At 42.7% G+C, this 22,722-nt stretch overlaps 1 protein-coding gene and 1 long non-coding RNA gene across 2 annotated transcripts; one reads left to right on the forward strand and one right to left on the reverse strand.

Moving 5' to 3' along the window:
* LOC102155613 lies at positions 1-12,002 on the reverse strand. Its single transcript, XR_005381704.1, has 3 exons — positions 11,834-12,002; positions 9,574-9,719; positions 1-369 (listed from the first exon to the last, which is right to left on the reverse strand). It is a non-coding gene; the product is annotated as an uncharacterized LOC102155613 (long non-coding RNA).
* Positions 12,003-12,107: 105 nt separating this feature from the next.
* POLR2M (RNA polymerase II subunit M) lies at positions 12,108-22,508 on the forward strand. Its single transcript, XM_038580535.1, has 4 exons — positions 12,108-12,354; positions 14,537-15,184; positions 17,614-17,824; positions 19,607-22,508. The coding sequence occupies exons 1-4, from the start codon at positions 12,242-12,244 to the stop codon at positions 19,748-19,750; spliced, it is 1,116 nt and encodes a 371-aa protein (XP_038436463.1). The 5' UTR covers positions 12,108-12,241; the 3' UTR covers positions 19,751-22,508.
* The last annotated feature ends 214 nt before the right edge of the window (positions 22,509-22,722 follow it).

A 22,722-nucleotide genomic window follows, 5' to 3' on the forward strand; every position in this document is an offset into this window, starting at 1 on the left:
AAGGTATAGTATAATCTTTGTGGAATTCTGAACAGAATATTGTAAGAAACATTAATTTGTGCCCAAGGGCCATAAAACTCATGTAATTTGAATGCAATAAAATATAAATAAATAGCAAACAGTTCTTAGGGGTTTTCTCTTAATTTTTCAACACATACTTTCGAGTTTTAACATATAGCATTTACAGCATTCACCTTCCTGAATTAGGGGTGGGAGGGGGTTAAGAAATAATTAGTAGGCAATTTTTTGGCCCTGGGACTTTTCTTGTAAATGTTTTCTTTGGCAGCCATACTCTTGAGAACAGGAAGTTACTCTCTTGTTACAGATTTAAGACTTTTCTGAGCCAAATAACAGAAAGCTGGATTAGTTCTGAAATGAAGAGGGAAAAAAAAACAACTTTAGGTTCTTGCTGGAGATTAATGACATCTTGCAAATATTTTAATTCTCTCCTTTCCTCTTAACTTGCCACCTCCTAAACAAAACACATTCAGCCTGAAAAAACTTAACTGGTCACTTTGTGGCCCAACCCTAAAATAAAATATCTTTATAGTACCCACGAATTTATTTAAACATTTTTGGGGGGCTGGGGAAGGAAATTAGGGCTGTCTCAAGTTAACCTTTTTTTGTCCCCAAATTCCCAATATGGAATTGAAAATAGAAAATATAGTCGTAAAGATGGTGTTTTTCCATGGTGATCATAAAGATTCATAATTGATTTTTTAAAATGACTTTTAATAGATAAAAAATGTTATATATCAAGCTTTGTAAAAAAAATGACTATGTATTGTTTGAGATACTTACAAATAATTCTTTAGGAAATGTTCAAAATAACAGAATTACAACCTTTGACTATAGTACTTATTAGTCTGACTATAAAACAAGGCAAGTGGTTTCCTCCCAGAAAAGGCTGAGTCTTTTTGAGTTAAAATTAACCTTTTACACTTAATTCTAGAGGGGGAAAAAAACCCAACAACCTTGTAATCTCAATGAAATTTATAATCTAGCAGGACATCAAGTCTATAAATTATCTGAGAATCATTTGTGCAGATTGTTTGTAAAGATTTTATTGGAGAGACAGTACGAGGGAGGGACAAAAGGAGAGACTCTCCAGCAGATTCTCCACTAAGCGCAGAGCCCCATGTGGGGCTTGATCCCAGGGCCCTGAGATCATGACCTGAGCCAAAAATAGAGTTGGATGCTTAACTGACTGATCATCCAGGCGCCCCATTTGTGGGGCCTCTTAAAATCAGAAGACCTTAGGAAAACTGAGATTTGGAGGTAAAGAACATTTTCTTACAAGTTATATATATTGGATTAGTGACCTAGATGTTTCTGTGGGATTAACTGTAATATCTCAGACAAGAAAAATGTTGGGCAAAATTTTTCATCTATTCTTTTGTGACACACCCAAACTCAAATGCTCTGGCGCCCAGGGTCTGCACAGAGGTGGAAAGGGTCTGGTGTAGGATAACGAGGGTGAGTGACTCATTGGAGGAAAGTTCACCCAGATGATAAATAAGTACATGCCCAAGTCACTCAAATTCGTGATTTTGAGAAACTCTGTCCTGACCAAAAAAATCCATTTGTAGATTGGATGTGGCCACAGACCCACAATTTGCAACCCTTTGTTTATATTATCTAATGTTATTTTCTGTGCACGATAAAAAAGAAAATACTTATTCCTTCAAAGCACCTTTTTCTCTCTTCTGCCTGAAATGATGTTCCTCCCACATCATTTATTATAGTTTGCTTTTCTTCTACTATTTTGACAACTTCAGGGTTTTTTTAAACCTTATAAACAATCTTAAATTACTCAGAGCTGTCATCCACTAGATATAAAAATTAAATTAAGCCCAAGAATTCTAGGTGACGGAAGACATTACCCAGTTCCATAAGATACGGGCAAGTATGGGAGTACAGCAAGGGTTGATAAAACCTGAAACGTCATCAATGTTGGATGAGTATTTATTTAAAGGGAGCTACCTGCTTCCTGGTTTACTGCATACCAAATATTTCTTCTCAACATTTATGAGCTTAAATAGATGCAGATGTTGCCAAAGAATGTATTATGACATTAATCATCCCAGAATCATATAATTTAAGCGTTGAAAGGCATCTTGGAGTTTGTCTGGTTTAATAACCTCATTTTAAATAGGAGAAAACAGAGACCCAGAGAAATTAATTGGCCACAAAGCACAAAGTAAGTGGTACATAAACCCTCTCCCCCCAAAAACAGTTGAGGATTGACAACCACCCCTTCAATTCTCTGATCGGGATCACCTTTATTGTCCCGTATACTATGCTTGACTGTTCTCCAAATTTTTAGGAAGAAAAATCAAGCACTTTTTTTTTTTTTTAATAATTCTCTCGACTCTACATTCCATGGGCGTCCCTTGTGCCCCCACTTCCCCTAGCTGAAACTTTTCAGAGCTGTGTTCTTGTTCGTGCAAGACAGAACATTAAAGGTGATCAGACACTCGATTCTGGCCAGGTCCAGGGGCAGGAGAGGGGTAGTGGGCTTTCTCTAACTCCATCCTCCTGCCGGTCACCAGTTTCTTTATTTCATAGCATCTGATAGGCATCAGACTCCAAAGAGTGAGACCCATGGTGTGCTGACGTTGTAGCAGTGGCCTGGTTCTTCTTTCCCTCCACGATGGGTACGACTCTGAACTCCCTCCCCTATTAATACTTGAAAGGAAATTGTACCCTCTCACCCTTTCCTGACTTTGCAAATTACCTCCCTTACTGTTTCTATTTTCTGATAAACATACGTAGAAACCATCTTTCCTTGAGCACAAGAGAAGCGTAAACATACTTATCTGAGTGTATTTTTTAATGAAATAATCTTATAGCCATCTTTTGATACACAGTCAACTGCACGTTTTATGAAAGATCTTTGACAAGGTTCACGTGTATATATAGGATGTCTGCTCTCCAGCACTGAATCTGAGCCAATTCCAAGCAAAGTTTGGTTTTGACATTGTCCCCTTTTGCCTGCTCTCCATATTCTCCAAATCCTGGATAGGAGGTCCTCTGGGTCTTCCTGCTATGTAAAGTCTGTTTTAATACTTAGTGATCTACTCTCCTGATTGCTAAAAATTCTCTCAATTTCCTCTTTTATCCTCCTATCAAATTCTACTCTGTTAGTGTAGGTTATCGCCTCAGCTAGTCCTTTTGTCAGACAGCCATTTGGAACCAGTTCATATTCATTTATAAATGGCTGATAGGCCACAACCCTTTTAGAAATATCCATGGTCTCAAAGGAAGATCCTTGTTAACCTAGTGATCTTATTGCTGGAATTCCAGTCAGTGTGTCAAAGGGAAGTGAATTAAGTTAAGGGGAGGGGAAGATATTTTAAATCAAGAGTCTGTCTTGCTTCTGACAATTTTCTTTCTCCTAAACTGAGAGGAGGGGCTTCAGCTACAATGGCTATATAGTCTGTACCAAGATGGGTACATGTGATCTTACAAGAACACTTTCTTCTCATTCATGAGTTTGTTCATATGAATAATCACAGAAAGATGTTAATTGCAATTAACCACATATCTAGCCAATAATCTTCACTAAATTTGTTAATTAAAAGTAAAATTACATGAAATTTTTGGGAATCGGACATTTAATTATTTTTCCCCTAAAATACCTCTTCCCACACCATCACAAAGATCATAAAACACTGTGGTGGCCAGAAATGGGAGATGTGTCACCAAATAACACTCAACCATGTGAAAGTCTGAAGAGAAAAGAATTCTTTCCCTTCAACTTGAACCTTATTTGGCTGGGATTTTCTCACCAGAGTCTTCCTATTTTTTTTCCATGGGCAACTGCCCCCTTGATTAATCCCATTTCCCTCAGTCTTAGTTTTTCTAAGCAGCTGAGCAAACAAAGATGCAGGCGTCCATTTTAACGTGCTTCCTCCCTCAAGCCCTCTGGGATGGGCCGTCTGTTCATCCTGTTCATAAACCAATGGCCTGAATGTGCTTGGAGAAAGCAGCAAGGATCTTCTGTCAGGATTAATTTTAATAGGCCACAGTCTGTTACCCGGGAACCACAGCCCCGGTAAATGGCTTTAAATTACTATTTGCTGATAAAGAGGGAGATAGGAGTTGAAAATTTGGTTCCTCATTTCAAACAGTTTGGATAACTAATGCAAGAATTTACTTTTAGTGTGGAGTACATGCACTTTACGGCCTAAACCCCTGGGTAGCTGAGGAAAACCTTTTGTTGCAGTGGGAGCACAGTAAAATACAAAGAGGGGAAATGTGACATTTTGTAGTACAGAATTTTAGAGCTGGAAGGGAAATGAAAAATTTATCTGTGCATTTCTCAGCATAAGGCTTCCGATGAAGCTTTCTGTTTCTGTGCAGAGAAACTTTATCCCTACAGCTCCTTCCTCTGTTCTGTGTCCCTCTTTACCAGTTCCTTTCCTTTCCTTTCTTCACTCTGCTTTTCTCAGGCCCAGTTCCACTTCCCTGTTTCCTTATTTCTCTCTCCCAACTGGCCAGGATCCTGCCAGTTATTTGGGAAGGTCTGTGCTGAGGGACAAGTGGCAGGAGGTCCTAGCCCTCGTGTCTCCCTCTATAAAGCAGGGCTAGTCTCTGCCACTCTGCTCATCCACGAAAGCGGTTTGGGGGCTTGGAAGGGCAGGTTTGGTAAATGGTACACAGATGCCAGCCATTATTGTTCAATGGAGTCTAAGGTTTAGCATTCTTTATTAATTTTTCATTAGCTACGGCTGCTATGGTTTGTTTGCAAGTTCAGCAGGTTCCATTCCCAAATGAACGCTTAAAAAAAACAACACGGAAGAAAATAGAATTTGCTTCAAGCTTGTTTATGACTCTTGGTTCCTATGTCTTCTCCACATGCCCAGCACACAGCAGGGGCAGAGCAAAAGCCAGCCCTCCCTCTCCTCCATCAGCTCTCTCTCCCTGGTCATGGTGGACCCCTGATTTTCCTAACAGGTTGACACTATCGGGCTCTGTATCGGTCAGGGCTCCTCAGAGACACAGATGCAGTAGAATGTGTGTGTGTGTGTGTGTGTGTGTGTGTGTGTGTAGATAATCATGGGAGTCAATTCCTTAAAATGAATCTGAGAGAGAGACACCTGGCTCAGGTGACTAACCCTGCAGGTAAGCAGCAGGCTGGAGAACAGGAGAAAAACCACTGCTTCAGTCCAGGTCTGAAGGCTGTCTGCCAGCAGAATTCCTTCTTGCTCGGGGGCGGGGTGTGTGTGTGTGTGTGTGTCAGTCTTTTTATTACAGGCTTCGATATTGGATGAGGCCCACACACATCATGGGGGGGCAATTTGCTTTAATCAAAGTCCACTGATTTGAATGTTAATCTCAGCCAAAAAACATCTTTATAGAAACATCGAGTAACATCTGTCCAGTTATCTGGGCACCAAGACCTAGGCAACTGACACACAAAATTAATCATCACAGGTTTCTTTTTTGGTGACTACTGTTCCCAATGACCTTGGTTCAAATATCTGCCAATCCTCTCCTTTATATTTTCTTTTGGGACTGACCTCCCACTAACCATCACTCTGCTGCCCAAGTTCCTGCTGTCTGACAGGAGTTAGGCTACATTTTTCATTTATGCTTTCATCACAACCCACTGCCACAGTGACCACACACCACCGTCAATTCTAGGCAGAGAGACAGGCATGCTTCTGGGTGTTCCCCTGCAGCACTCCCTGTGTGGACCCTCCAGTGATCCCAACATGGTGGTAGGACAATCTCTGTGAGCTGAGAGGCTCAACAAGCAAGGGAATTGGACATTTCTGGTTTTTGCTACATTGATATCAGTGTTTCCTACATCAGTATTCCAAGTGAAGGAAGCAAAAGTAGATTATTTTTTTCTAAGGAAGAAAGTTCTATGACAGCAGTTATAAGGAAAAGATAGGCCAGGATAGGAAGACCTCTGAGGAGCTGTTACAGCAGTTCGCTCAAGGACTTGGAACAGAGGCAATTAAGGCAATGCTGGGTATGTGGCAAGGTGCTGAAAGGGGTAGAAAGAGGGAGAAGTGTCCAGAGAAGAAGGTATTTAGGCTGTTAGGTTGAGGAAAAATGAATACTTAGTTTCTGGCTTGGGCAAACTAAGTGGATGATGATGCCATCAAACAGGGAATTTTAAAAAGGAAGAGTGGGTAGGGGAAGGGAACAGAAGTTCAGCTTCGGAGACGCTGAACCTGAGGAACCTTTGGGACATCCGGGTGGTAAGGTCCTTAGGGCTCTAATTCAGGCCCTAGAGCAAAAACTGCCAGAGCTGAAAATCCTGGAGAGATTGGTAACATGGAATTTCCGTTAGGAGACAGTGGTCAATAAGTCAGAGGCAGCAAGGAGGAGAGAGACTGAGACCTGCTCCTTGGGTCTGACACCACGAGAGCGATCATGGCACTGGTGAAAGTGGAAGAGATGGAGTCAAAGAGTACAGACAAGTCTTTCCAACAGCTTATCCTTGAACACAGAGAAGGGAGTGGAAGATAGAGGGGTACTTTTAACAGTTTCGCTGGGGGTATAGCAGACATGCCATGCACCAGACTTATTTTCAGGGTACCATGGGAGAAGTTGTGACTTGTCAAATGAATACACTCACATAACCATCACTACAATCAAGGTAATGAACATATCCATCACCCTGGAAGTTTCCTCCTGCCCCTTCATAATCCTTCCCTGCAGCCTCTCCCTGCTACCCCACATCATTAGGCACTCACTGATCTTTCAGTTACTAAAGCTTAGTTTGCATCTTTTAGAATTTTACATAAATGGAATCGCACAGTATGTACTCTTCCTGGCTTCACTCAGTATAACTGAGGTTCACTGAGGTTTTTGCATGTATGATAGTACTCAATTGTACAGACATACTACAACGTGTTTATCCATTCACCTAGCGATGGACATCAGGTGGTCTCCAGTTTTCTATTACAAATAAAGCTATCAACATTTATGTACAGGTCTTCAGAAAGACACAGGCTTTCCTTTCTCTTGGGTAAGTACCTAGCAAAGGGTTATGCAGTAGGTTTTTAGAAACTGCCAAATTGTTTTCCCCAGTGGTTGTGTTATTTTACATTCCCATTAGCAGTGTAAGTCCCAGTAGTCCCACATCCTTTCCAACACTTGGTACAGACTTTCTAATTTCAGACATTCTGATAATTGTGTTGTAGTTATCTCATTGAATTTTTAATTTGCATTTTCTTAATGGCTACTAACACTGCTCACCTTTCATGTACTTATTTTTTCCTTTGTACCCTCTGGTGAAATGCGTGTTCCAATCTTTTACAACCTAACCTTAGAAGTGAAACCCAGTCACTTTCACCATTTGTTTTTTTTTTTTTTTTTTTACCACGTTGTCTTTGTTAGAAGTCAGGAAGTCCATCCACATTTAACAGGAAGGGATTACCATAGGGCAGGACCATTGGGAGTCCAGCCTAGAGGCTGCCTACGACAGATGGCTTCCCATTTCTCTTGGAGTAAAATTCAAACTCCATATCCTGGTCTACAAAGCTTTGCAAGATCTAGCCCCGACCTTTTGTTATTTAGACATGCTGAGCTCCTGCTCCTTTTAGAGCCTTAGCATTTATGTTTCCCTCTACTTGGGATGCTTTCCTGTCAGACTTTCCCATGGTTAATGCTCATCATTCAGGTCTCAGCTTATAAATTACCTCTTCAGAAAAACCAACCTCAATCACCTCAATCAAGGTAGCCTCCTAATCACTCCACCTGTATTAATTCTCTATGTGGCACTTGGTACACTATCTAATAGAATGTAAGTTTCAGCATGGCAGACTTGTCTTATTCACCATTATATCTCCAAAGCCTAGATCAGCATCTCATGCACGAGAAGTAATTATTTATTGAATGAACAAATGAATGAGATCTCCAAGGAGGCAAAATAGATGGGATCCAGATCATAGCTGGAGGGATTAACCTTGATTAATGCTCCTGTTATTACTGCTGTTCAACAAACCACCCTTTAACCTTAAAGTTTAAAAAAAATGATTTAATTATGCCCTTGAATTTCATAAGTCAGGAATACAGAAAGAGCCTAGTGGGTATATCTCTACTCTACAATGTCTGGGGCCTCAGTCTGGGAGCCTGGAAGGCTGTTCCAGTCAGGAGCTAGAATCATTCAAAGGTTTATTCACTCACATATCTGGTGGTTAATACTGCCTTCTGGCTGAAACCCCAGTTTAGGCTGACAAAACACCAAACCCCACACAAACTCAGGTTTCTGCATGGCTGACTTACTTCCAAGAGTAAGAACCCCAAGAAAATTAGGCAGAAGCTGCATCACCTTTTACTATGAAGACTGAAAAAAATCACTTTTGCTCTAGTTATAAGCATGCCCAGATTCAAGGACAGGGAAGACCAACCCCATTTTTTTTTTTTTAAGATTTTATTTATTTATTCATGAGAGACACACAGAGAGAGAGGCAGGCAGAGACTTAGGCAGAGAGAGAAGCAGGCTCCATGCAGGGAACCTGATGTGGGACTCGATCCTGGGACCGTGGGATCACGCCCTGAGCCGAAGGCAGATGCTCAACCGCTGAGCCACCCAGGCATCCCCAACCCCATTTCTTGAGAGGAGGAGAGTTAAATTCACATAGTAAGCAGAACATGTGGGATGGGAAATAATTTTGCTGCCATTCTAGTGGACCTGACGCATACCATGGCCAGTTTTGTGGCCTAAAACCAGTGGGAGAAAACAGAGGAGCAGCCTGGAGAAGATTCTGAGGATCTGTGCTACTAATTTTACAATTGATTTGTAATTTTTATCTTCAACTACCTAAGGACTAATGGAAATCTTTCCCAGGTGTTTTTGTTTTGTCCTTTTTTGAGAGAGCACATGAATGGGGCACGGGGGAAGAGAGGGAGAGGAGAGAATTTTAAGTAGGCTCCAGCACCCAGCACAGAGCTCCATGTGGGGCTTGATCTTAGGACCCTGAGATCATGACCTGAGCCAAAATCAAGAATCCAATGCTTAATGGACTGAGCCACCAGGTGCCCGTTTTTGTCCTTTTAAATTGCATTCAAACAACACTCTTTGCAGTGTGGTGGCAATGGAATGGCTAAGTCATCCTGGCAACACTTCACATAATGATGAAACTGTCCTCTCCTTTAATTCTTCATTTTGACGTTTTTTCTTGCTAATAGCCAAATTCATTAGTTTACTGAGGATGATTAATACTCTGAAGATTAGTCCAAGTACCACTGGAAAAGTGATTTATTTAAAGATGTCATCTATTTATTCATGAGAGACACAGACACAGGCAGAGGGAGAAGCAGACTCCATGTAGGGAGCCCGACGTGGGACTCGATCCCGGGACCCTAGGATCACACCCTGGGCCAAAGGCAGCACTAAACCGCTGAGCCACTGGGGCTGCCCAACAATTGGAATTCTTTAGCAGAGATTAGGGATTGTTGGTTTGTGGGCTCCATTTCTTTTCAAGTATTTGGCTCTGGCTGGAGACTGTTAAAACCAATGTCATTCACAGTTTCCTTCTTTGTTAAATTTCTCCATTTTATATCATTTCTCCCCAGACACTGCTGTTAAAATCTGTGTTCTAAACTTACCTTTCATTTGTTTGTTTGATGGTTATAAAAGAATACTTTGCCTCTTTTCGTTCTGAAGTGCAAATAGCCCGCTTTTGTTTTAGGGTGATGTTTTCTCACTTGCCAAACCTCTTGGTTACTGATGAGAACTAGATTGTGCATCGGTGCTGTTAGAAATTCAGATTTGTATTAGGACATCTTGAAGTTCTAAGCTATGTTGTATAAAAGATTCTATCACATACCACTGAGAATTCACAATCACTATGGTTGATACTTACATAAAAAGCTTAAGATTTGTATATACGAAAGAGACATTTCATTAAGAGGAGCATGAGAGGAAGGCTATGAGAAAAATTGAGAGACAGATTCCATCAACTAATACCTGCGATATACATTAGAAGAGACAGAAAAGTACAAACATTAACTCCCTGAGAGAATTCCCGGACTTCACAGTTTTGTTAGGAAAAAGAAATCACCATGCATAAGACAATTGGAGAAGCAGAATATGCTTCAGAGACTGAGGTTTGAGCTCTAAGAGGTATAGTTATGTTCAAGAGCAAGAGCAATTTGGGGCTGGAATAATGTAGAAAGGCTTAGGGGGAAGATGAGGCTTGAATTTAGATTTATAAGGGGCTAGAGGAGGATGGTAGGGGGCAAAATTCTGAGTCTTGAGAGAAAGGCATCCTTGCCTGGAGGACACCAGTGGCCCAGGACCAGGAGGGTTCACTACCGTGGGGTTAATAAAGGCCTCCAGCTGTGGCTCAGGGTTAGGTTGAGGGAGGCTTTGGGGGAGCTTGCCAGCAGACAACTCCCTGACTCCAAGGTCTTACTCAAGTATCTGCTATATAGCTGGCGGAGCAGGTTCTTCTTTTTTTTTTAATTTTTAAAATTATTTATTTATTCATGAGAGACACCAAGAGGCAGAGACACAGGCAGAGGGAGTAGCAAGCTCCATGCTGGGAGCCTGACGTGGGACTCCATCCAGGGTCTCCAGGATCACACCCCAGGCTGCAGGCAGTGCTAAACCGCTGCGCCACCGGGGCTGCCCTGGAGCAGGTTCTTGAGGTCTTTGCAAGCAGGGCTTATGTTGAGAATTTGGATACTTTACTCTGATCAGAATGGACTAGCTTGGGACAATACAGAAATGGCTTCAACTGTATCCCTGGAGTAGTTTCAGATTTTATCTAAGAGCCTCTATCTGATTGGGAGGGAACAGCTCTATTTATTACAGCACTATACACAGGATTGAGAAAATTAAAGATTTTCCATATCAGAGAATGGGGGGAGGTGGTGCTGGAGGTTATAGGGGTGCCCAAACCCCCCAACCGTTACGTGTTGTGACTCTTGCACGCTTTTCCTAGTTTTGCTTTGGGACACAGCTCTGGTAGCTGAGCTGTAAAGACAAAGTCAGAGCCACCTGGGATGCTTCTTACACTGCTCTACTCTTAAGATTCTTAACAACCTGAAAAGAAAAAAAACAAAAACAAAAAAAAACTTTCAACAGTTTTAAACATTTGGAAATAGGCGGAAAAAAAAAGAAGATTTTTTCCAAACGGGTGTGGTAGAAAGAGTAGCTGGGCATTGGAGTGACATCTGGTGCGGCCACTTAACTAGTTTTGTGCCCTGGGAATACCTCATTGATTTTGCGCCTCTGCTTTCCCACGGGCGAATTGGGCAGTTAGGAAGGATCGGTTTCAGGCTGACTTGTCCGGCACCTGCCACCATCACCTCCGGCGGATTCTGGAGGGGCCTGTGTACCTGCGGGGCGGGCCGAGGGTGGGGTCGGGGGGCTGGGGGGGGGGGGGGGGGGACTGGTAGAGGCGTCGGGGATTGTTCCGAGCTGGGAGCTGCACTGAACCAGAGGGCGCAAGCCAGACACATAAATGTCCTGCTCCGAATGCCACTGAGTCCCACTAAGAAACGCTGATAGTCACGAAAAATCCCTCCAACTTAGTTTGAGGACCTCACTAAGCCCTGGCCGCCTGGGCCCCGTCCGGCACACTCCCCCGGCTTCACCAAGGGCGAGTTTCCACTTCCATCCCACTTCTCAGAAGGCACCTGCCGGGGGGGGGGGGGGGGGCTTCTTTTTTCTTTTTTAAAAGATATTTATTCGTGAGAAACAGAGAGGGGCAGAGACACAGGCAGAGGGAGAAGCAGGCTCCCTGCAGGGAGCCCGACGCGGGACTCGAAACGGGGTCCCCAGGGTCACGCCCCCGGTCGAAGGCGGCGCTCACCCGCTGGGCCACCCGGGCTGCCCCTCTTACTGCTGTTTCACCATTACCTGATTAGTGTCTGCCTCCCTCCACCCCTCGGTAAGCTCCACAACGGCAGGAGTCGGGGACACGTGTTGGGGGGTCACAGCGGCGCTACAGGCAACACTTTTCGAATAAACCTGAAGAGCCGAGCCGACGAGCCGCGAAGAGACCCCCGGCGCCAGCGCGCCCCGCCCCCTCGGCTTACGTAACTTCCGCCCCTCCCCGCTCCTCCCAGCGCCCCCTTCCCCTCGCCTGTGTTTGTTTCCGGTGTTTCAATAAAGCTCGATTCGGCTCGAAGAAGCCCCGCTCTTCCGGGAAAATGGCGGCTCCCGCTCGTACCTCGGAGTCCACGCCGGCGGCGGATCCGGCGCCAGCAGCGGGGGCTGCCGAGGGAGCCGAGTGCCCGCCGCCGCGCCAGCCGCAGCCCCCGCAGAATGTCCTCGCTGGCCCGCGGCTTCGAGCCCCAAGTTCCCGAGGACTTGGGGCGGCGGAGTTTGGCGGAGCTGCGGGAGATGTTGAAGCGCCAGGAGAGACTTTTGCGCAACGAGTAAGCTGGGGTCCCGCCGAGTCACCGCCAGGCTTCTCCGGTCGGGGCTCCCTGGGACGCGTTCGTTGCCCTCCCCCGCGTCGGGTTCCCTGCCCTGGAAGGTGACCTTCCCTCCGTCAGACCCGGGGGTGCCGCCGGCCCGCGGACGGCCTCCCGCCGCACAGGCGGCCGCGCGAGGGCCCAACGGCCGGCTGCTGGAGTCTCAGCTGTTCCCTGAGTCCTCCGCGGTGCTAATGACCTTGCTACCCCGACGGCTCCCTGAAGGGAGGGGCCGTGGCCTAAATCCCGTGGCACCTCCGCCTCCCTTGCCGCCCGGACCGGGCCCAGGACACCGGGTCAGTTCCGTCTCGGTCCCGTTCCTACGGGAGCTGTAGGAAGGAGAGGGAGAGTCTGGAGTGCTGCATTAGGCAGGAAAAGTTTGTCCCCTCCAGCTGGCCGACTTCCCTTTAGCAGGTGAACAACATAATGAGAGTGATTTTTTTATTTTATTTTTTTTAAGGACGCTTCATTTAGCAGATCGGTGCAGGATGGTTTTGGAGGAATCCGAGGCAGGCGACAGCTGGAGGTTATTTTCAGAGAAGTTCCCAGCAAGGGGGACTGTAGAAGAGTAGTTGTCGGATTGGGAAAACTCCGACCAGGCGTGGAATAATCGGGGTAGGTAGTTGAAAGGGATGGCTGAAGTTCCCAGCCTGTAGGGAGGACCACTGGTAAGAACAGGAAAATTGGGGAAGAGCTCCGAGGTTGAGTTTACTCGGGGGGTGCTGAGTTGGACAGGGAGTTAGTTAGATGTACTTAGAAGATAGAGTAGGGGGACCCCTGGGTGGCGCCGCGGCTCAGCGCCTGCCTTCGGCCCAGGGCGTGACCCCGGAGACCCGGGATCGGGATCGAGCCCCACGTCGGGCTCCCTGCGTGGAGCCTGCTTCTCCCTCTGCCTGTGTCTCTGCCTCTCTCTCTCTCTCCCTCCTCTCTCTCTCTCTCCTCTCTCTGTGTCTCTCGTGAATAAATAAAATCCTGGGGAGGTGGGGGAAAGCTAGAGTAGTGGTCATGAGGATCCGGAGAGAGAAGGCTGAGGACATGTAGGAATCTCAGCTGGAGAGGGATTCGGTGTTGTAATTGTGGGAAGGAATGTAATGTGAGAGAATGGAGAGCCAGAGGTGTAATCTATCTTCCCTCCGTTTCTAATAGAGATTAAAAAAAAAAAAAAAAAAAGAGAGAGAGAGAGAAACTGAAAAGGAATTTCTGTCAGTCAGCAAAAGGGACAAATGACCATTTGGGAGCTTTCGAGTAGGTTCAAGTACTTTGTGAGAATGGTTTTTTAAATCTATAGCAGCGAGTTAACCTTTTGGTCTCAGGACCCCATTTATACTGTTAAGACTTAAGGAGCGTCCCAAGGAGCTCTTGTTTTACAAGACACATCTACTGGTGTTTTACAAAACATCTACTTACAAAACATCTACTGGTGTTTATTGGTGTGTTAGGAATTACAGGTGAGAAGGGCACTTGGGTGGCATCATCGGTTAAGCGTTGGATTCTTGGTTTTGGCTCAGGTCGGGATCTCGGTGGGGAGATCAAGCCTGGCGTCGGCTCCAGGAGTCTGCTTGGGATTTTCTCTCCCTCTGCCTTTTCCCATTTGTGGTCTTGCGCTCACTCTCTTCCCAAAAATAAATAAATTAGAAAAAAAAGTAATTACAGGTGAGAGATCTTTAAAACACAAGAATACACAGTGATTAGCCATCAGAGCAGTATCACGTGGCCTCTGGAAAACTCCCATTATACCCATATGAGAAAAGGAGCATGGAAATGGCAAATAATGGTTTAGTATTATTATGAAAATAATTTTGACCATGCAGACCCATCCACGTCCCCTCCTTAGGAAGGCCTTGGACATCACACTTTAAAAACTGCGAGTTTTGGGGTGTATTATAGGATATTATGTGCTTAAAATACTTTTGCTGAAATTCTAATTAGACAGATGAGGAATACTTATTTCTGCATCATGTATTTTTAGAGTATTTAGATAATGCGTTTTACTTTATTCCTGTTCTGATGCAGTAGGAAGTCAGATTTTTGGCTTAAAGATAGATTTTTTTTTCCCTTTGAGGATAATGCTTTTGTCTTTGTATCTCAAGTTTAAAAACATGATTCTAACAAATACATGTGTGTTTTTTTCCCCATTTAACAGAAAATTCATTTGCAAATTGCCCGACAAAGGTAAAAAGATCTTAGACTCTGTTGCCAAACTGAAAGCTGCCATTGCAGAATGTGAAGAAGTTAGAAGAAAAAGTGAACTGTTTCATCCTGTTAGTTTAGACTGTGAGCTAAAGCAAAAAGCAATTGCAGTTGTTGATGTGGACACAGATAAGGCCCAGAATTCTGACCAGGTACTTGATACTTCATCACTAGTTTGTGGCTCTTCCTCTGTAAGTAACATCAAGTCATCTCAAACAACCTCACAGCAACAGGGACTTGTACATCCTTTTGGTGAAAGCTATGAAGAAGCTCCAGAAGTGGAGTACACAGTGAATAGGTGCCCAGCCTCCAGCAGCAGAGCCCGTGCACCTTCCTCTTCCGAAGCTAATGTGCGTCTCCCTCAACATCGGGTTTCACGTCAAGCAGAAGATAATTCTAGCAGCTCTTACAACCTGTTTATTGATAAGTTACAAAGGATCACAATTGTGGACCCGGGTGAAGGGCACTCAGAAGAGAGCAGGAGTGCTGAAAACTTGGGAAGGCTCCGTAGTGGGGCACAGAAGAAGCCTCATTACATGGAAGTGCTAGAAATTCGAGCCAAAAACCCAGTGCCCCCAGCACATAAATTTAAAACTAATGTGTAAGTACTATCAGAAACAGGCTGGTCACAGAAATGTACTATTTGTTAAACCAAAAAAAAAAAAAAAAAAAAAGGAAGGAATGCTTTCAGTTCAGTGGACTTTGTGTGGGACCTCCTTATAGTTAGGAAAGAGCATATTGTGGAAACAGCCTGGCCGGAGTGGAGGATTCATGCTGAAAAATACTTTAGGTTTTTAGCCAAATTGGATAGGTTTCACATAGCAGGTGAAGTATTAAATTTCAGGATGCTTAGCCAACATTTGATATTAAACCCAGAGTTGAGAATTTATTGTGACTATTTTCCACAACAATTGTTTGTTATGCAGTTCCCCCTTTGATTAGACTGTAAGCTAAGGGGAAAAAAGCTGATGGACTTGTCATCAAAACATATTAGTATGCTGACTATATGTAAGCAGGTGGTGCTGAGGTGACACAGAAGTAAAGGTCCTGCTCCTCAGGAGTTCAGGGTCTAGATGAAAACCCAAGGCTTCCACACTTGGAAGAACTTTGAACTAGACCATAACAACTTGAGGGGGAAGGTAGCTGAGAAGGGGTTAAAGACACAAAAACATTTGAGGCAGGAGGAGCAAACCTTGCTTCTGAGTTCCTCGCCATAGTTTTGTTACTGAGATCTGCAGAAAAAGAGAAGCTCTTTGAAGAAAAAAGGATGTTACTTCCTTGTGTGCAGATGTAACATTCACCTCAGGGAGTAGCCACTGGTATCCTACCTGTCTGACTTTAGCAGGGTATAACATCATATACAAAGTGGAATCACTACTGCCTGCCTTTGAAAAACTGAAAACCTCTAGTTAAAAATACCTAAAACTTTCAAAGAACTATAGAACTATTACAAAAAAACTTTCAAGTTCAACCCTGCCATTTTTTTTAACTTGAAAACATTTTATTTACTTCTGTATAAAAACCAGAATTATAGAACATTAATTTTTAGTGAGGAACAAAAAGTAATCTTTGTACTCTTTCTAAGTAATCTCTCATCTTGTGTTCAGGGAGGTACATTTCCTTACCTCCAGGAAGCTGGAAAACCTAAAGCATCATGTAGTCAGTGGATACACTGATTGTGGTAGTGTGGTCATTTAGCTGGAAGTCAGAGTGGGGAGAGCCAGATGCTTCTTGTCAGAGCAGATCGGGAAAGGCTGGGCCTGGATGAGTCTGTTAGGTGTTTGTCGAGGGATTCCAAGAATGAGCAGTTTTTGGCTTTTTTTCTGCTCTTCCTTTGGCCTCCTCCATGCCATGCTGGCTCCATGTACCGCCTGGATGCTGGTGGCTGCCCCTCATCTCCCTCTAGCTTCGGTCTTTATAGAACTTCAGATTTGCGTGGCCAGTTACCAATGAAACCTGGCCCTGTGGGTGTTTTGTGGCACTTTAGATTTATATATAGCATAGAACTTTTACTTCTTCCCATGCTTTCTCCCATATTCCCTAAATTCATAGTGTCAGCACTTTGTTTTTTTCCCTAAGGTGTCTTGCTTTTGCCTCATCTCTGTATCTGCCAGCTGTAAAGACCTACATAATATATTTCGTTGACCTTTATCTCTGATCATTCTTATTTTTGTCCTCCTGTCAAAACGAAGGCTCTTATCCCTCTCATGGACTATAACTGGCATGTTTTGGATTCTAGTCTTAACTCCAGCAGTCCATCCTCTCCACTGCTGTCAGAGTGAAATTTGTACAATGCAAATCTGAACCTATTATATAGAACAGAACTCTTCGCTGAGGACTGGGCCTGGTGTACTTACCAGCCTTACCTCGCTGCCTTTCCTGGCCACCCCACCCCCTGAACACCCTTTGTGCAGCACCATGTTGGCCCTCACTCCCTGTTGGGATGCCTTTTCCCCTCATTGACACAGTGAGCATTTATTATTCCAAGACTCCTCAAAATTCACTTTCTTAAAGCTTTTCTGACAGCCCCCTCCCCCGTCTCCCAATAAAACTGGTCGTTTACTTTATGTTGCACTGTGCCAACATGTATAGTATGTATACCACCTCTATGTATGGTATTATCCAGGTGGTATTGTGTTGCACAGAAACTGTCCGTAAGTTTTTTTCCCTTTACTGGACAGCAAACCCCTTCGCAAATGTTTTTTGAATGAAAAGATGGAAAGACGGCTTCAGTTCAAGTGTAAGGTTGGAGGAGTGAAGGAAAATGCAAAGAACTTACCAGTCTACCTATTTGTTGAAACAGTGGATTGTCACATTATTCTCCAAAAAGGTGCTAATTTACATACTGGTTTTGAAGTATGTTTAGAAACAGGATTTTTACCTACATATATAAATACTGGTAAACTCCTTACTATTATCTTTTTAGGAGAATTCACTGCTAAGGTTGAAGGCCACTTCTGTGTGGGAATGTTGTAAATGTGTGTCTGTAAAAAGAAAGTAGTCCGCTGATACAAATTTCCCCTCCTTCAGATTACCTTCGCAACATAATGATGAATCTGCATCTAGCCATTGGCAGAGAAGAGGGTCTCCCCTTTCCTCAGAAGAGAGGCGGCTCAGGGATAAGCAGCATCTCGATGACATCACAGCAGCTCGCCTTCTACCACTTCACCATATGCCCACCCAGCTGCTCTCCATAGAAGAATCTTTGGCACTTCAGAAACAGCAGAAACAGAGTTATGAGGTATTTAGAGCTCTAAATGTTTCTTGTCTGTGTGTTGGATGCTGCTAAGTCAGAATTTACTCTGGAAAGTTCAGAAAGGATAGGACTCGATAGAAGGGAGTAGGTGCTTGAGAAATGGTCAGCTAATGCCAGTAGCTTTCAGATGTGAGCCTCTAGTTCTCTGAGAGTCTTGAAGCTGCTAGAACCACAGGATGCAGCTGGAGATGCTCACAGCTAGGTGCAGCAGCTGAGTGGTTTTTGCCAGAAAATACGGGGAGGAGACTACTGCAAAATTCCCCAGTCTCTTAAAGCCCATGCTGTCAGGCTAGCAGAAGCCTTGCTTCTCTGTCTTCTACCTTGGAAACGCCATGCAAGAGGTTCTCGGTGGTAGAAGCTAACCAAGAATCAGGGAGAACTTTCCCGGTTTCTGTCTCTTGCCAGACAGGGAAGAGCGTAATGTTGGGAGAATACTGTGGTTTTATCAACATGTTCAGACAGTAAACTTAAAAGCATGATCTGTAAGCCCCTGTGAAGACAGAAGAATCGCCTACCTATGGTGACTTAATTTCTTACAGCACTTTCTTCAAAGATCTGGGACTTCTGCCCAGGACTCTAAGCACGTATATGGACAGTTTGTGCACAGAGTAATGAGATGGGAGGAAATAGTTGTGCAGACTGGAGGGAGAATAGAAAGCATCCAATATCCTTAGATAGTAAGAGTTTGAACCTCCAGGAAAATAGCCTAACTTCCTGGCATTGCTTTGCTAGATCTTAATCAGGCACTAGGCACTATTCAAGACAAAATGAGGCTGTTTTTCAGCCTTGACTTTTTACAAAAATTCATTTGGCATGGATTGGCATTTTCAAGGCATTCCTTTTTAGCCATTTTTCTTCCTCACGTATTAGAGTATTATTGCCTACTTACAACTACACCCTTGGGGAATTGTTTTCTAAATTGTTTATATGATCTTAAGTGCCTGTCCAATTTAGCTTGAATTTGGTTCCTTTGAAACTGGTTTCCTTGGCAGAGTGGTAATAGCTCCCATTTCAGTTCTGCCTACCCAGAATATTCATGGCCTGAGAGGAAGGACGGGGAGAGGGTCAAGTTGTAGGGGCAGAAGCAGGAGAAAAGTGAAGAGCCAGATTAAAAATTGCGCTGCCCCTGCCATCAGTCAGAGGTTGTGCCCTTGGGTGTCTTATGAGCACGTTGCCTGCATCTGAAATTTATGTGGCTTTGTGTTGCATAGTAACTTTCATGGGAACTTAATTTGGAGAGGGGATAGTTAGCTTTTTAGAAGTACTGGTTTCTTGATTTTTTTTTTTCATTGTGCAACTGAAATGTAAATCTCAAGCCTAAAAGCCATGATTTCATCTAGGAAAGAAGATTCTTTGTTGGAGAATCAGGACAGCATTAGTGATTTTTGGCATTTGATAGTTCAAACTGCTGTGTGAGTGTGTATGTACACATGCATGTATCCACATACTTAAAAATCTTTTCATATTTGCAACTGTTGCAGCATTTAGCCTGTTACTCAGTTTGCCGTGGAGAAGTGGGGTAATCAGTGCACCACTGTCTGTCTGAGTGGAAATCTGACCATAGCGGTGGTGGGCTAGTAGCTCTCACCAGCATTGCCCCCCTGTATCTGCAGTAGGCACAACCTCAAACTTGCACACTGCTAGAGAGCACTGAGGGGAGTGGTATGCCCCTTTATTTCCAGTGTTCTTTAAGTGACTCCCTGTTGGAAAAATGGTAGGGAAAAAGATGTGAATGTGTGACTTTTTGCTTTGATTTTTGTTTTAAAGGAGATGCAAGCCAAACTCGCGGCACAAAAATTAGCTGAAAGACTGAATATTAAGATGCAGAGCTATAATCCAGAAGGGGAGACTTCGAGGAAGTATCGAGAAGTAAGGGATGAAGATGATCGGTCCTCTGATGATGAATTCTGAAGATGAGCAGTGGAATCATCACCTTAATGTCTGCCTGTTGAGATATCATGATCTTACATCAGACTTTTTACCAAGTATCAAGATCAGAGTCACATTGTTGAGGGGAGGAGTTTTACAAAGTTACACAAAGGTAGCTATAAAAATAGCCCAGTGTGTCTTTCAGAAGATGACTTTCATGTGCTTAGAAAGTTTAAAATTTGAATATTATGTTTAATCATATTGTATTAAAGTTTTGCAGTATGTTGTGTGTTGGTCTGATATTTTAGTACATAGTAAGCACAGTATTTTTTTCCTCTAAGCCAAATGAGGCAGGTAACTGCTCTTCCTTATTCTTATCTCAGTGGAATAGCATTTATTACATGTCTTTCAGTGAAATATTTGGTTGCCCCAGGCATCAGCTAAAATGAATTAGGAAGATAAAGTTCCCTCCTCTTTTGAGTAATGAAGGGAGCAGTCTAGAGAATTTTGTGCATGTTTGCATGGGGTTATTGAGGTATTGGACACATGTGAAGTACCTAGGAAGACACTCCTAGGAAATTCTTAAATATTTGTCTCCTTCCGTCTTCCCTTAGGAAGGATGCTATCTTTCTTCTGATTAGGAATAAGGAGTACTTTTAGTGATGCTGGAGCTTGGATGATCTTTAGATGATCAGATTTGCCTGGAGTAACACGAGTTGGAGGGAAAGTCTAGGGTGACTGTTGTAGGTGAAGGGAGTAGCTATTCTTAGGCTTGACCTGACTTGAGGTGATTACTCTCAGAGCTGACAGGTTCATTTTGGTAAGGAAACCATTTTTTTTTTTAAAGCTACAATTGGATTGTCAATATATTGCCCCCCTCCCCCATCCAAAGAGGCATATTTAGGCTACAGAAATCTCAATCTCTTATGTATTTGTGTTTATGTAATTTTAAAGGATTATGTAGTTGTTATAAGACTTCTTTGTTTAATATGTTGGAGACTTCAAACAGTGTTGAAAGGAAGAATAAAATATTAGAGCAACTTACAATGTTAATGGTGGTATTTTACTGGTGCTTAATTAAATTTATCTTGCTTTAAAAGAGACTTTCATATATGAAATTTTCCTGCAAACACATTTAGGAGTGAGAAGAAGAGCTCAGTTCTCTAGCATGAACTTCCAGGAGCAGCTACAGCTTTCTATGCCCCTGCCACCCCAGCTCCCCCACCCCCCCAATGTAAAGATATACTGAGCTAACAAATTAATTATTTGTACTTTTAAAAACTAATAGTAAATGTATTTCACAACATAAAATTATTCCTTAGAGGATAAAAGGATACATTCTGAAAAGCCAAGTAATATGGAAGGGCTCAAATGCATGTACACATGGTCCCTTGTAGTCGGATCACCCAGAGAACACTTCTATTAAGGTTTGGGTATATGTACTTCACGTATTTTTTGTTTCTATTTTCAATAATGCAATCATACTATATATATTGTTTCATAGCCTGCTCTATGTGTCCTAAACATTTTCCCATAATAGATAATTTGCATTTTAGATAGCTACAGAATATTCAATTTAATGGGTCTGCCAGAACTTTTAAAATCAACTTATTGTTTAATAATGTTAGTTACAGTGTAAACTGTAAACAATGTGATTAACATCTTAAAGTCACGTTTGTCCAAAAAATTATTTCTGGAAGATAGCCTTCTAGAAGTGAAATCGCTAGTTGGAAGTATATAAGTTTTTGAGATTCTCGATAGACCTCACCCACCACAAAGATGGAGTCCCTTTAAATTCCTCCTAGCAATACTGAACTCCCAGAACTGAAAATTGATATTCAAAGTGTTTGCAAATCAGTTACAAGAAAGGATTATTTTTTAAATTTATATTTCTTTGATTGCTTAATGAAGGATGGTTTTTCATGTTTATTGACCACTTAATGGTCATTCTTTTGAGCGTTGCTTATTCATATTTTAACTATTTTCTTGGAAAGTGCTGTTTTTATTGGTCTATAAATTCTTGATGAATTAAGATGTCCGGCTTTTGTCATATGTTCTTATTTTAGTGTGTTACTTTCTTTTTAATACAGTTTGTGGTGTTTCGGTGTAGAAGTTTTCTTTAGAAGACTACTTTTGTTATGCCTGAGCATGCCTTCCCTACTCCCAAGATGGATATGTATTCATCCTTATTTTCTTCTACTACTTTTTAAAAAATTCCATTTTATACTTCCATTTAATTCAAAAGGAAATTTTTAATCCATCTCAAATTTATTTGAAGATGTTGTAAGATTTAATTTTTGCAGATAGTTGACCAATTGGTTCAATATTTTTTTTGGGGGGGTTCAGTATTTTAAGCCATTTCCTCACTGATTTGTAATGCTATCATTGTAGAATATTAAATTCCCATGTGTCTTGTGGTATGGGCCTATTTCTGTGCCTTGCAGTTTTTCCTGCACTATTTTAATAATTACAGATTTAATCAGCATTAATATTTGGTATACAATTTCTCCAAATTCTGTCAACTATAACCTCCAGAAAAGTACACAAAACAGGTGTGCAGTTTAATGGGTAAAACAAACAGCTATGTAATCACAAGCCAGATGCAGAAAAGCTACTGCCAGCATTCGAATCTCCCCAGGTACCCTGTGGATACCCTATTTATCCCTCAGAGGTAACTACTATCCTGAAGTAGTACTTCCCCCTTTAAAAAAAAAAATGGTTTTACCAGTTATGTATGCAATAATATGGTTAATTTGTTTTGCTGCCTACTTTTGCCTTATAAAAATGAAATCATACTGTATGTATGTTTGGTGTCTTTGACTCAACATTGCTTATGAAATTCATGTGTAAGTGTGGTTGATTCATTTGGTGGCTGTATAATGTGCCATTCCTATCAATCCCACTTTAATCTAGTGGGGTGGGCATTTCTATAATACTTTCAATTTTGGGCTTTTATAAGCAATGCTGCGATGAGCATCTTTGTGCACATAAACATTTCTCTTGGGTATTTACCT

The sequence above is a fragment of the Canis lupus genome, chromosome 30 (assembly GCF_011100685.1).
Source record: "Canis lupus familiaris isolate Mischka breed German Shepherd chromosome 30, alternate assembly UU_Cfam_GSD_1.0, whole genome shotgun sequence".
NCBI lineage: Eukaryota > Metazoa > Chordata > Mammalia > Carnivora > Canidae > Canis > Canis lupus.